This window comes from Triticum dicoccoides, chromosome 7B (assembly GCF_002162155.2).
Source record: "Triticum dicoccoides isolate Atlit2015 ecotype Zavitan chromosome 7B, WEW_v2.0, whole genome shotgun sequence".
Taxonomy (NCBI): domain Eukaryota; kingdom Viridiplantae; phylum Streptophyta; class Magnoliopsida; order Poales; family Poaceae; genus Triticum; species Triticum dicoccoides.
In genome coordinates this window covers 718,784,206-718,799,644 of record NC_041393.1, presented here as the reverse complement: position 1 = coordinate 718,799,644, position 15,439 = coordinate 718,784,206, and the positions used below count along the sequence as shown (strand labels likewise).

At 41.7% G+C, this 15,439-nt stretch overlaps 1 protein-coding gene across 1 annotated transcript; it reads left to right on the top strand.

Moving 5' to 3' along the window:
* Positions 1–2,970: 2,970 nt before the first annotated feature.
* Positions 2,971–6,192, top strand: LOC119339512. The gene is made up of 4 exons (XM_037611542.1): positions 2,971–3,918; positions 4,356–4,550; positions 4,615–4,894; positions 5,966–6,192. The coding sequence occupies exons 1-4, from the start codon at positions 2,971–2,973 to the stop codon at positions 6,001–6,003; spliced, it is 1,461 nt and encodes a 486-aa protein (XP_037467439.1). The 3' UTR covers positions 6,004–6,192.
* The last annotated feature ends 9,247 nt before the right edge of the window (positions 6,193–15,439 follow it).

Here is a 15,439-nt window from a genome sequence, read left to right as displayed (position 1 = left end):
AAGTCTATCAACTGGTTGTAGTACAAAAAGAGCTCCAAACTTAAAACAAGTCATTTTAAAGAAAATAGCTCAGGGTGAAATAATTTAATAAATAATCTTACTGACTAAGAAATTGTTTTAATGAGATGGCATAGAAGTTCAATATGTTTGGAAGGATCCACTAGGGCAGATACTCATAAATATTAAAAGAAAGGTTTTGAAATCAACAGAAATATTCTTGCAGGCAAAAATTTTAACTCTTGGCAAAAATTTAATAGTTAAAACCTGGTTAAATTTTTGGGGTGTTACAACTTTACGTTTTTTCATGTATGTAATTAATAATGATGTCTTATTAATTCATTTGTATATTTTCTTAACAGATGGACGACCGTAGGTGATCGATGGAACAGGCTCAATGCGGCGTTAGCGTTTGGCAACACTGATCTGTGGGCTAAGATGAAGGAGATCGCTTTCTGGTATGACAACTACAAGACCATGATTTTCAGTCGAAGGGCGGGCTCTTGTGTACCACGCAGTACCAGCAAGACTGGATCAGGGCCGCGTATGGTTGTGATACTCCGGTCAGTGCGATGGAGATCCTCCTATAGTCTATGAGTGAGGCGCATGGATGGGTTTCAATCTGTCACACAAGTATGAAGACTACTGCTCTGTTATACCCGCTGACGAGGTCCTGGATGTGAAGTACACTAAACCAAGTGTAACCCTCGGCTTACACTTTTTCATGGTTAAAATGCTCTTTGTCGAGTATGTTTCATACAAGAATTCATTTATTTTAATGTAGTGTTGCCTCTATCCATGTCCTCACCAAATCTTGGCCCGCGATTAGGTTTTATCAGATACGTATGAAGCCAGGCTGGCTAAGCAAATAACTGATTCACATGGAATCTTGTATCCGTGTCCTTCTGTAGTACAACTACAATTGACGTACACAAAGGTCGGCCAGTCCGCGCAAAGGATTTCATGGGGCCGATCCATGTATAGAGGATTTAATGGATGATGGAGAAAATTATGACGGGCAAAAAAAACTTTTTTCTCACTTATATGTGGCATTGGGGGTAATTTTTATCAACTCAGAGAAACACACTACATACATCAAATCTCAACCATCAATTCATATGGGTGACATTAAATTAACGGATATAAAAGGGTGACACATGGAGAACTAAGAAAGCTTCCTCCTTTTAATATTATGTATAGATGTAGATATAGATATAGATAGATATAAATATACATAGATATAGATATAGATATAGATATAGATAAATATAGATATAGATATAGATATAGATTAAATTGTTAAGTCATGTCTGTTGAGCTGCGAGTGCGTTGAACCTATTGAACTTTTAGTGTTGAACTGGTAAGTCATGTGTACTGATGATGGATGGATGAACGAACTAATTAATGATGATTTAGACTGTTTGAACGAACTAATTGATGATGATATGGACTACTGATGAATGACACATTTATCATGATTGATGGCTAATGCATTTGGCATCATGATGTTGCTTGTTGATTAATGATGCATTCGGCATGATGATCTTGCTTGTTCATTAATGATGCATTTGGCATGATGATCTTGCTTGTTGATGAATGCTGAATAATTAAATATGCATTTGGCATATGGTTAGGGTAAATCAAAAACCCTTTGGCATTTTTTGTCGTCAATGATGACAAATATTGTTAGGGTAAAGCCTAAACCTTTCGGCATTGGTCGTCGTCCATGATGACAAATATTGTTAGGGTAAATCCAAAACCCTTTATCATTTGCCGTCATCGACCAAGACAAGTAGGTTAGGGTAAAGCCTAAAGCCTTTGGCATTTGTCCTCATAGACAACGAAAAATATGGTTAGGATAAATCTTAAACCCTTTGGTAATAAGGTGAAGTATGAACTAAAGTACATAGTGCAAAAAATTGTTAGGGTGTTTTTACTAATTAAATTACAAATTGCCTTATCAAAAGTTAAGTGTTGCATGTACATGAATTTACATCTAGATGTTCTAGCAATGCAAACACTCGTGAGAAAATGTGGATTTTAAAAAAATGAAGTGTCGCGTGTAGAAAATCCAAAGGATGTGGTATTAATCCAACTGGACCTTGCATAGAGAATAAAAGAGATAGGCCGATCACATGAGGGAACGGGTGTGCTCATCAGTAAGGTTCCCGTACGGCCGTCTACCACCACATAGCCTCGCGGGTGGGTCGCTCTAGGCCATTCGACGGGGATGACAATGTGTGTGTGAAAGGGGGGCCGTCTCCATGCCAAACTCTGGATTCAGTTCCTCCCTCCCGGATGATATGGTACTTCCGCCAACTCTTATGGTGGAAAGAGGAATCTACTCGCGCGCTCGGACCCGGTGCCGCTTCTCGCCCATGGACCGCCGCATTCAACCCTGACCTGCGGAGGGAAGTGGATTCCTACACAGGAAGGACATACATCTCACCTGGCCACACTTCTGTCAGGGCATTTTTACTAATTGCACGAAGTGGAGGTAGTCTTATCAATTTCATCGGCGGAGGGGGTACAAACTAAAAAAAACGGTATGGCTCTCCCAGGATTCCACCAAAAGCGTAGATATTTGGTAGGTTGCTCGGGAACGTTTGCGCCAATGCGAAATACCATGCCAATGCGCGAACGTTTGCGCGGGAATCAAGTCGTTTCTCTGTTGGTTTGAAAGAAGAGGGTTAGCCTTCATTTATTATCTAAAGCCTCCGATGAGTATGTTTTGCACCAGAAATTGGAATTCGATATTATTTGGGAAATGCTGGTCTGAAAAGAAAAAAAGTGTATATAATAAAGATGGTCGGCTGAAAAGCTGGGTGGGGACCCAAACACACCGGGGTTTCAGTTCCAAAAGGGGGAAAACCGTGGGCTTTGGTTTTTCTTGGCGAAGCTGCCTTCCCTTCCATGGAGTCAAGATCCGGGCGTCGTCGACTCCGTTCGTCCCCGCAGATTGCTGGTGCTCCGATGGAGGTGAGGCCGGGGCGTCGCATGCGTTCCACGCAGCCGCAGCTGTGTAGCCCAAGCGGCGGCGGCGGCGAGCTGGACCACATCAGCTTCCTCCCGCAAGAGCTCCTCCTCCTAATCCTCACCCTCATGGGATGCGCTGCCACCGCCGCTCGCACCAGCGTCCTCTCGCGCCGCTGGCGCGATCTTTGGATGCATCTCCGCCAAATCGCCTTCAACAACCTCGCGCCGTCGATTGCAGCGGCGCTCGGCCGTGTCTGTGCCCCCCCGGCCGCGGCCGCGGTCTCCCTCCTGGAAGTCCGCAACCGCAGCAGCAGCAGGCATCCCGGGCCCGTCGGCGCCACGGCCACCAGGCTGCTCCGCGCCGCTGTGCGGCTGGAGCCGGAGGAGATCGTCCTCAGCTTCCCGTGGGGCGTAGAATTCCAAGACCGGCGGAACCTCGTCCGGCTGCCGTGCTTCCAGCGGACCAAATCTCCCATGATGGAAAGGCTTCTCTTCTACTGCCCCGACGGCGAGTTCACCGCGCTCCGGACGCTGTCCATCTCCTACAGCCTGGGCGGCCTCCACAGCTTGCTCCCCCGATGCCCGCACCTCCTCGTGCTCAGCCTCAAGTTTGTCAACGATGGCTTCGGACTTGTCCAGAACGGGTCGATCTCACTCCACCTGCCATCGCTGCAGGAACTTTTCCTTGAAAGCAGCATAATGTATGCAGATGCAGTCGACATCGTCGCCCCTCTGCTGAAGCGACTCACGGTGTCCTTCGGCACATACAAGCTGGTCAGCAGCTTCTCCGTCTCGGCGCCGATGCTGGAGAAGGTTTCGTGGCATTCGTGGTATTTGGGGGACGGGAGCATCGTCCGGTTTGGTCGTTGGAGCCTCCAGAAGTTGTGGCTACACACAGGAAATACACAGGGGCAGCTTCCTTCTTCGCTCCACATTAGTGCCTCTGCCTCCAATGTATGTATCTATCATCCGCTCATCTCCATTTACTCAATTTATTACTGGAACTAGCAAAGTGGCAATTTTTCAACCCACATTAGTGCCTCTGCGGCTCTGCCTCCCATGTACTCCCTCCTTTCCTAAATATAAGTCTTTGTAGAGATTTCACTATATGGACTACACACGGAGCAAAATGAGTGAATCTACACTCTAAAATGCATCTACATACATCCGAATGTGATGTATAGTGGAATCTCTACAAAGACTTATATTTAGGAACGGAGAGAGTATGTATCATCCACTCATCTCAATTTACTCACTTTAATTGACCGGAACCAGCAAAGTGGCAATGCGGGGATTACCTTTGAAAAAATATTTTTGTCTCTTTTTATCTCAAGACAGAATTGTACAAATGATATATGTATATCCTGTGAATGTTTTTTCAGAGCTCCTGGTTTACTTCCAATGAAGACAACTTTGCCCAGGAGATAGAGAAGCACCTGGTTGCTGATTTCTCTCTTTTGGAGCTACGTCTCCTCAAAGCCGGACATGTTTTTGGAGCACTGGTGTTTCATCTCCTCAGGATCACTCGTATTTCTAGAGGTATACAGAGGCTTAAGATCGTCCTAGAGAGATCGCGGGTACGTAACTATATCTCAATAATACACTGTGTAGTAGTAATTTACATTTAATTTTTGGTTTTAGCTGAAAGGAAAATGCTCGCCAAACTGTTCATGTCAACCCACAAACTGGAGATATCAAACAATCTCCTTAACTGCTCTTGAAGAAGTGGAAATCAATGGCTTCGAAGGACAGGAACATGAGTTTGATTTATTGAAATTAATACTCAAATGTGCACCAGTGCTTAAAAAGATGATACTGCAGCTGTCACGGGAGGCCTCATCTAATAATAGTGGAAGCACTAAAATATATGACATCTGCAGAACCTATTCTTCAGTGGACTTCTTTGTTTATGAGAGCTCTAGTGAGTATTTATTCGGCATCCAAGATCAGCATGCTCCTATATATTGCAATATTTTAAATAGCGCGCTACAAAATATAGCGAGACCCTTCTCTAAATGCTACACAAGTTATAGCGCGCTAATAGCGTGCTATATTTTAAAATAGCGTTTGCAAAAAAAATCAAATATATGTAGAAATAAAGTATTTAAGCAACTAAATTTTTCATAGGAGCAAGCAATATATGCATCTGATAAAAGGAGTGAGAAAGCTACTGGAAGAATCTGATAAAAGGAGTGAGAAAGCTAGTGGTTGTGGGTTGGTTTTGGCCTGCTGGGCCTGCTGGGTTGTGCTTATTTCAGTTTTGCATGGTCTGCACGTTATAACGTTACAACGTTACAACGTTATAGCGTGTGTAGCGCGCTAATTGCGCGATTAGCGCCGTAGCGTCTGATTTTGCCAAAACGTAACGTCTTCCTTTCAAATATGCTATAACCGCGTTATAACGGCGAAATAGCGTGCTATTTAAAATATTGATATATATGAATTAGGAAAATAAATGTTAATTCTTCTAAGTTTTCTCAAAACGGAATCTTTCAGTCCTTTTCATGGTTAGGGTGGTTGAAATGTGGTAGTATTGACATCCCAATTAGAGTTTAGTTGTGCATGTATCCCAGTTATTGGCTAATTTATCTTGCTATATTTATCCAATTTTGTGTGCCCACACCTTCATTTTTACAGAAATATAAGCTCTGGATATATACTAGAGTTGGTGATAAGAATTTTTTTTGTGGGCTTCCTTACGTTTTTTGCCCTTTTGCATTCCTCTGTTTACCGTGCCATTCTGTTGTGTCTGTATTCAAATTTATAGGCTATAGCTGAAGTGGTATCATCTGATTTTATTGACCATCCAATTTTTCACATGTTATTTAGTTCCAGTGAGATTTTGTTTAGCATGTACCGTGGTATTTGTTCCTGCTATCAACATGTATTGCATTTTATTTGCGAGTGACAACAATCATTACACATATAACAATTCTACAATTGCATGGGGCGATACTTACTGGAGCTATGTTTCAATATGTCTCTTTTGCAGGGCTAATGCATGGCGGCCAAATTAATCCATTGACATGATTCATGTCCTTACATTGGTGGATTCAAGTGCTGATCGACAAACATCACCCTTTTCCCATTATGAACAATCAATTACCTAGTCTCAAGACTTTGTTCGGTTGCTTGGACAGAACTTATCATGTGCATGTTGTATTACCAGTGTATTGTAGCTCTTTATATGGAGCTCATTTAAATCTTGATTGGTTTCAATGCACTCAACCAATGAATATTATGTTAAACCTGCTGTTTCGATTGCACTGTGTTCTATTACATTTTACCAAAATACCAGCGGCGTCCCGTTTGGGGTCGGCGCCACTAATTATCTACACCTATATGGGTTTTCCCACTAGTGTAACCTCTGGTATTTTCATTTCAGCCACCATCCACAGATCCATCTACCGACATGTGTGATCTCATCGCCGCCACTTGTCACTTATTAACCATCTAACGCCATGTGTGATCTCATTGCCACCTCTTGTTGCTATGGTCGACCTTGCCCTTAGCGCCACCTCTGTTACCCCCTTCCGTCGATGCCTCTCGATGACACACCGGACAGCGGGCACTAAGTGGACACAATGAGCACGAACTTCCTAGGTTCTTCCCATTAAAAAACCAGGCAACTTGTGTGTAGACACCCCATGTCTTGCTAAAACTCATACTATTGTGTAGACAAAAGGAACGAAAGGGGATTGTTGGCAGAACCTCGCACTTGCTAAAGAGTAGTGTTTTGCTCCACTAGTCTACTGCATCAGTATTGCATCGCACCTGGTACTAGAAGCATAGCTAGAACCCGAATCCAAAATTCTAGGGCTTTGTCACTCCATCAGAGTTGAGATCTAGCCTTCGATGGAGGTTAGATTAGGGCCCTCGAGTTCCACCCAAGAACGTGATAGCGCAAGCTACGAAGTGAACCGCCTCAGCACCCTCCTTGAAGACCTACTCCTCATTGCGTTCTTTCATCGGAGGCATCACCACCACCATGTGCATCAGCGTCCTATCCCGCTAGTGGCATGATGTTCTCTGGGTCAGTCATCGCCAAGTCATCTTTCGCAGCGGCATTTTCAACTCCCTTAAATTGGCGCTCGATTGTGTCTCTCATGTGGTTCCCTCCTCGAGATATGTGCCCCACGTAGTAGGATAAATTCTGAGGTCTAGCCAAATCCAAGAAGTGTTTGGACATTGCAGTAGCTTTGGAGGTACAATGCATCTTTCATTTTATTGCTGGAGTTGTGTGTTGGTAAATCTAATGGTTAGAACTCTTTTCTTGAGAAGGAAAGTCAAACCTTTCAGCCTCTCCAAATAAGCATAATTTTACAAGGAAAAATGAGTCAAGTGTCTAGACCACAAAAATCAGGAGGCGTCAGTTTTGGAATCCAATAAAGAATGGCAAATGTAAGCTCCTCCATCACTTACCACGGTCCTATCAAAATACAATCTATACATGTCTGCCGCGAAAGAAGTGCATGTTGTCAACGGCTGAAGCCACGGTTGCGCCGCTTGCAAACCCACACACCACCAATAGAATGGCTTCCTAGTGCAAGCTCATCGTTTGCACGATAGTCGTCAATGCCAATTATGGAGGGCCATGGAGGTGGACATGAGGTCGAGGCCTCCAACGTTTAGGAAGCCACTCAAGTCGCCTAGAAGAAACTGGGTTTGTTGCCGCAGCGGCGAGTTGGGGTGGAGGAGGAGATAAACTCTAGGGTTTAGTAAGGCACTCAAGGCCGCCGACAAGAAAGAGTCTGATGTATGGAAATTCGTATAATAATGCCCCTCTACCCAATGGAATTTACAAAACAACACCTATATCGACGAGATTGGCAAAAATGCCACTGGCTGAAGCGCAACCAAGTGACACATGTCTCCTCCCGCCATCGCCAATGGCGGATAGTATACTTCCCACCATATCCTTTGGCAGAAGCAACCTGCTGCATTGGCTTGTTGCAAAAGTGGGAGCTCCAAGGGACACGCACGCTCAAAACTCTTTTTGTCTTTCTACCATAGGGGGTGGCGGAAGGCCGCAAAATCTAGATTCCCTATGACGTGTTTATTCTCGGATATGTGACGTCATCTGCAGATTTTTTTGGCGGTCTTATACACAACCACTATTTGTTTTCCATAATTATGTTCACATTTATTTCGAGTAATGGAAAATAAGATACATTATGAGATACCATAACTCAAATTAAGATACAAACGAATGTTGAAATTAAAATATATAACTAAAATTAAGATCGAACCAAATGCTCAAAACTACAACTAAATTCTACTGACTCAAAAAGGACAACTTCCGTTTACCATTGTCACCTTCTTCTGTTGCATTTGCATAGTGTGCCCCCTATCTCCCCATTCCGATGCATGTCCGCCTCATGAGCCTCCTTCTTGTGACGTTCCACCTCCTTCATGCAACATGGCCTCATTTTTCTTGATTAGCTCATGCATGAAACTCAGTTTCTCTGAACTACATCTTGCAACTACCACTCTTGCTTCGCTTGCTAGCACCGCCACCTTTTACCGGTGCTCGTCCTTGTACAAGATTTTATGGCACAGGATCATCCCTATCATGATTCTCGCAAAAAATAACAACAAATTGCTATGGTTACTACAAAAATTAACAGAAACAAAATCTTGTCTCACCATTGTCATTGTCGCTAAAACTATGTGCTGGATTTTTGTACTTGGAAGTTGGTCGGGGGAACATTCATATAATTGGTATGCATGAAAAACTTCATACCCAGCCAACTCTAATATTCTGTGGAAAATAACCCACATATATAGAGGATAAATTCTAGATCCTTTGGATAAGTAGAGTGTCGAACCCAATGGGGAGTAGAAGAAATTGGTTGATAGAAAGAAATAACTGCAAAAGTTTCAAGACTATTCGTATGTTTGTTTGATCAAGAGAATAAATGGGAGAATCTTGATTGCAATAAAAGTGTAACAGTGCAGCAGGTGGCCCAATTCTAAATTGCACTAATGACAAGCTGGTGATATTACTTATACGGGTCAAATCATTCTCGAGGACGACATGATGTTTTCACCTAGTTCCAGTAATACTAACTTTGATTGCTTTGATAAGTGTTGTGTGGTGAAGCCGAACTTATGTATTGTTCTTACAAAATACATACTTTTGATTATACCCGCAATGCAAGCATCCACAAATACAGGCGAATAAATAACATAACATCTAACCATCATTAAATTTTGGATCCCCGATAAATCTGTATGAAATACTCCCTCTATCCCATAATATAAGATGGTTTTGCAACCTAGCACAGCTTGCAAAAACGTCTCGCATAGTACGATGAAGGGAGTAATTAACAAACTTAGGACACACTAGTATTTGTCACTCCGGTGATCCATCCTAAGAAAATTTATCAAATAATGCTCTCTTCTGGGCCGAGAAAGGTGAAGTGATACGCAATAGTGGTTTGCATATCACCAAGGGAGAATTACAACACATCATAATATCAACACACTGACACTACAACAAAACATGTCAGTAGGTACGCTTTTTCTAAGACGCTTTTATATTCGCCTCTACATTAGGAAGTACCTATTATGTAGAGACACTTTTTAGGATGATGTGCATAGCGTCACAAATTTCACCTTTAGAGGTGCATCACATTCTTTATTATTTTCATGTGTAGATTTGTAGCCACGATTTTTGAGACGTTTTAAAAGACGACACTATGGCTTAGAGAAGAATTTAACAATAATCTATAATATTTTCTAGAGTAATAACATATAATCTTGTAATGATAGGTTGTAAATAAAACCAAACTAATAAAATGGACAAAACACTAATCAGAAACGACCTGCCCATCTCTGCCAACAAATGAAACAGAAATCTCTTGACGAAACTCAGTTTTTTTTGGGTTGGAACACGGAACAGAAATCTCTTCGCGGGCATCTCCCAGACCTGGGAGCCCCTATTTGACGCCCTTTGCGTCAAATTGTCAGCGTGACGCACGGAGAGTAAGTCTGACTGGGTCGGCCCATCGAGTTCTAGTGCGTGACGAAAAAGAGAGCAGAAAAAGGAAACGTGCGCAACCCAGGATTCGAACAGGAGTCCAACTGTGTACTATAACACGCTCCAAGCCAATCCAGCTAAGCAAATATTATTGTCAATAAGGCAGTGCATAGCTTAAAGAACTAAACATCGATGTAGAATTGGAATGGTCTACTATAGCGAATCAGAACTAGTACTGTAGCAAACCGAAAGTAGCTATTGTAGCGAATATGAATTAGTTTCTAGGGTGAACTTTTCTTGATGTATATTTTGACAAAGTACCAACATGTCTTCAATTCCTGAATAAAACTGGAGACAAGAACATTTTTTGAATATGTGAACAATTTTTTTTGAACTTCTCTATGGTTTATAAATTATTTTACTAGCCATAGATGTATCAAAATAAGCAAACAACACACGAAAAACAGAATCTGTCAAAAACAGAACAGTATGTAGTAATCTGTAACTAACGCAAACTTTTGGAACTCCAAAAATTCTACCAAAATAGGAACTCCTAGGAAATTTGTCTATTGATCTACAACAAAAGGAATCAACACAAAAGCACGTTTCTGTGAATTAGTAAAATTATTTTCATGCGCGAAATTTTTTGTTTTTCAGCAGAATCAAATTAACTATCACCATATGTTATCCTATAGATTCTACTTGGCACAAACACTAATTAAAACATTAAAACACATCTAAACAGAAGGTAGATGAAAAATTTATTACTAAACAGAAACAAAAGCAAAAAACACAAAAAAAATTGGGTTGCCTCCCAACTAGCGCTATCGTTTAACGCCCCTAGCTAGGCATAAAAGCAAGGATAGATCTAAGTAGTGCCATAATAATAAGATGGATCACGAAAACTCATCTCATATTCTCTACGTTCAGCAGCAAGTTTTCTTTGAGGCAAGCAAAAGTAATCAAAAGGGCTAAATTTAATGGGACAAAAGTCCCCAAGATCGATCTCAGGAGGTATGGGTTCCTCCTTTGGCCCTTCATATTGCACAACTAATTCATCATTATAAGCATTCTTTTGGCAGAACTTCGTGAGCCTATACTCAAGACAGTATCCTAGCTCATTGTTTCGAAGAGTAAAATCATTATTAAGTTCGGAAATTCTATCAACTAGGACATTGGTAGGAACCTTTTTTCTAAGGTTTTCGTTAAAAGCAACATAGTCCAAAGATTGAAAACGCCTAACTTCCTCTTGATCAAAGAGGATCGCCTCTATGGGAGGACGACCGGCGTCCACCCTATAGTGCGCAAAGATTTCTTTGGCCTCTTTTATTATAAATCTAAACTCATGTTCCAAAAAGATAGTAGCGGCGCGCTTAATAGAAGAATGCTCAATATTAGAAAATTCCAGGAAAATTCTTTGTATGCAAGGATGCATATCCATAAATTGTCTTTCAAGCTCAACTACAAGCATGGTGATAGCATCCGCAAGACTAGTAGTTCTATGAAGAATAGAACCACTCATAGAAGGTAAAGCATCGGCACAAGTAAAGAAATCTTGAGTAACCCATTTTCCAATAATATTACCACTACCGATTTGGAACTTTTTAGTATGCAAGATAGGGGTTCTTCAATAGGAGCATCAGAATTTTCCATGTTATCATTATTGTCCATATCGACGGTAATCTCCCCAATTTCAGACATAATGGCAAACAAAAGCAAGGAGGAAAAAGAGGCAAGCGAAAGAGAGAGGAGATTGGGAAAGAGAGGGCGAATAAAACGGCAAGGGTGAAGTGGGGGAGAGGAAAACGAGAGGCAAATGGCAAATAATGTAAATGTGAGGGAGATGAGTTTGTGATGGGTACTTGGTATGTCTTGACTTGAGCGAAGACCTCCCCGGTAACGGCGCCAGAAATCCTTCTTGCTATGTCTTGAGCTTGCGTTGGTTTTCATTCAAGAGAAAAGGGTGATGCAACAATAGTAGCATAAGTATTTCCCTCAGGTTTTGAGAACCAAGGTATCAATCCAGTAGGAGGCTCCTCAAAAGTCACACGCACCTACACAAACAAACAAGAACTCGCAACCAACGCAGTAAAGGGGTTGTCAATCCCTTCACGGCCACTTGTGAAAGTGAGATCTGGTAGAGATAATATGATAAGATAAATATATTTTTGGTATTTTATGGTATAGATTGGAAAAGTAAAGATGCAAATGAAAGTAAATTGAAAGCTTATATGATAAAAGATAGACCCGGGGGCCATAGGTTTCACTAGTGGCTTCTCTCAAGATAGCATAAGTATTACGATGGGTGAACAAATTACTGTCGAGCAATTGATAGAAAAGCGAATAATTATGAGATTATCTAGGCATGATCATGTATATAGGCATCACGTTCGTGACAAGTAGACCGACTCCTGCCTGCATATACTACTATTACTCCACACATCGACCGCTATCCAGCATGCATCTAGAGTATTAAGTTCATAAGAACAGAGTAACGCATTAAGAAAGATGACATGATATAGAGGGATAAACTCATGCAATATGATATAAACCCCATCTTTTTATCCTCGATGGCAACAATACAATACGTGCCTTGTTGCCCCTGCTGTCACTGGGAAAGGACACCGCAAGATTGAATCCAAAGCTAAGCACTTCTCCCATTGCAAGAAAGATCAATCTAGTAGGTCAAACCAAACTGATAATTTGAAGAGACTTGCAAAGATAATTTAATCTCACATAAAAGAATTCAAAGGAGATTCAAATATTTCTCATAGATAAACTTGATCATAAACCCACAATTCATTGGATCTCGACAAACACACCACAAAAAGAGTTACATCAAATAGATCTCCAAGAAGATTGAGGAGAACTTTCTATTGAGATTCAAAGAGAGAGAAGAAGCCATCTAGCTAATAACTATGGACCCGAAGGTCTGTGGTAAACTACTCACAACTCATCGGAGAGGCTATGGTGTTGATGTAGAAGCCCTTCGTGGTCGATTCCCCCTTCGGCGGAGCGCCGGCGAAGGCTCCAAGATGGGATCTCGCGGATACAGAAGGTTACGGTGGTGGAAATAGTTTTTCGTGGTCGCCTCTGATGTTCTCGGGGTACGTGGGTATATATAGGAGGAAGAAGTAGGTCGGTGGACGCCCGAGGGGCCCACGAGACAGGGGGCGCGCCTAGTAGGGGGGGCGCGCCCTCCATCCTCGTGGCCACCTCGATTGCTTCTTGACTTGCAATCCAAGTCCTCTGGATCACGTTTGTTCCAAAAATCATGCTCCCAAAGGTTTCATTCCGTTTGGACTCCGTTTGATATTCTTTTTCTTCGAAACACTGAAATAGGCAAAAAATAGCAATACGGGCTGGGCCTCCGGTTAGTAGGTTAGTCCCAAAAATGATATAAAAGTGTAAAGTAAAGCCCATAAACATCCAAAACAGGTAATATAATAGCATGAAATAATCAAAAATTATAGATACATTGGAGACGTATCAGACAGCCATACGGACTTACCCGTCGGTGTCCTTGTCCCACGTTGAGCGACGCTCTCGGGTGCTCATGGCGGCTGCGGGAGAGCGGGCTAGAGGAGAGGAAAGACACGGGAGAGACAAAGAGAGGGCCAGGCGTGTAGCGTCCATAGCGATGTCCAAGCGGCGGTAAGCAGGCAGTAGGTGGCCTGCATGTGCATGCGCGGTGACCACACACCTCGCATCCTTCTGGCTCAAGGTGGGAGACGGTGTCGGCACTGGTGGGCTGGGCCGCCTGGCTACTTGGCCGAGGAAAGCTACAGGTAAGTTCTGTCCTTTTCTATATTGTGTTTCTGTTTTTTTCTTTTGCCACTATTTCAATTTCAAAACAATGACAAAAGCCCTTTGAATATATTTTTTATGTTGCTAAATGGAATTTTCCAAATGGACATAAAATATTTCAAAGTTATTTGAAAATATATCCTCTATATTATGAATACAAATCCAATTTGAAATACAATGATGATTTAAATTCAGTGCCCAATATATTCCTTAAAAATGTTCACTATTTTTGGTTTGGATCCAAACCCTTGCCAAAATTATGAAACATTAATGAAGGGTGTTTTGGGTTAATTGAATGAAATTTTTAGGGTTCTTGCCCTTTATTTAATTTTGAGGCTTAGAGAATTCCCTCAATTCAAATTTCAGAAGATTAATATGATGCATGAATGCCTCTGATGCAACTAATTACAAACATTATTCTAGGGCAGTGACATTCAAGCCCAAGTATCCTTCAAGTATCACTCCAAAGGAAGTCGTTGTTGATCAAGTCAATGCTAGCCCAAGTATCCTTCAAGTATCACTCCAAAGGAAGTCGTTGTTGATCAACTCAATGCTACTGCTCAGCTCCTCCTCCAGGGCCCCTAAGATCATCTTCTACTCAAAGTGCTATTAGTCCAACGAGTAGCATAACACCATATTCTGCTCCAAGGGAAGATGGACCTAGTTCATCAAGAGGTGTTTGTGCTGGACGACCTATAGAGAAGAGGATCAAGAAGAAGACATCAAGGATGGTGTAGCATTTGACAGCTAGTAGAAACAATTGGTTTGTTTTTAGTTGAACTATTAAGTCATCTCAGTGGAACTTTGAGTGTTAATTAAATTGTTAAGTCATGTCTGTTGAGCTGTGAGTGTTAAACCTATTGAACTTTTAGTGTTGAACTGTTAAATCATGTGTACTGATGATGGATGGATGAACAGACTAATTGATGAATAATACATTTGCCATCACTGATGACTAATACATTTGGCATGATGATCTTCGTGTTGATGAATGATGTGTTTGGCATGATGATCTTGCTTGCTGATGAATGATGAATGATTAATTATGCATTTGGCATATGGTTAGGGTAAATCCAAAACCCTTTAGCATTATTCGTCCTTGAAGATGACAAATATTGTTAGTGTACAGCCTAAACCTTTTGGCATTGGTCGTCGTCGATGATGACAAATATGGTTAGGGTAAATCCAAAACCCTTTGTCACTTGTCGTCATCGACGAAGACAAACATGGTTAGGGAAAATCCTAACCCCTTTGGCACTTGTCGTCTTTGACAATGACAAATATGGTTAGGATAAATCCTAAACCCTTTGGCAATGAGGTGAAGAATGAACTAATGAACAAAGTGCCAAAAGGTGATAAGGTGTTTTTATCAAATAAATTGCAAATTTCCTTATCAAAATTTCAGTCTTGCATGTAGAGGGATTTACAACTAGATGTTCTAGCAAGGCAACACCTGGTGAGAAAATGTGGATTTTCAAACTAATTAAGTGATGCATGTAACTTATCCAAATTAGGTGGTATTAATCCAAGTGGATCTTGCATAGAGAATAAAATAGAGAAGCCGGTCACATGAGGGAATGGGTGTGCTTGTCAATGCGGTCGCCGGGTGGCCGTCTACCACCATCTAGCCTCGCGGGTGGTGTGCTCTGGGCAATGCGACGGGGACAATAATGTGTG

Bases quoted from the DNA above. Each gene is read 5' to 3' on its own strand.
- LOC119339512 (XM_037611542.1), top strand. From the start codon at position 2,971: ATGGAGGTGAGGCCGGGGCGTCGCATGCGTTCCACGCAGCCGCAGCTG. The intron at 3,919-4,355 runs GCCTCCAATGTA...ATGTTTTTTCAG, and splicing joins CGCTCCACATTAGTGCCTCT to AGCTCCTGGTTTACTTCCAA. The intron at 4,551-4,614 runs GTACGTAACTAT...TTTTGGTTTTAG, and splicing joins TCGTCCTAGAGAGATCGCGG to CTGAAAGGAAAATGCTCGCC.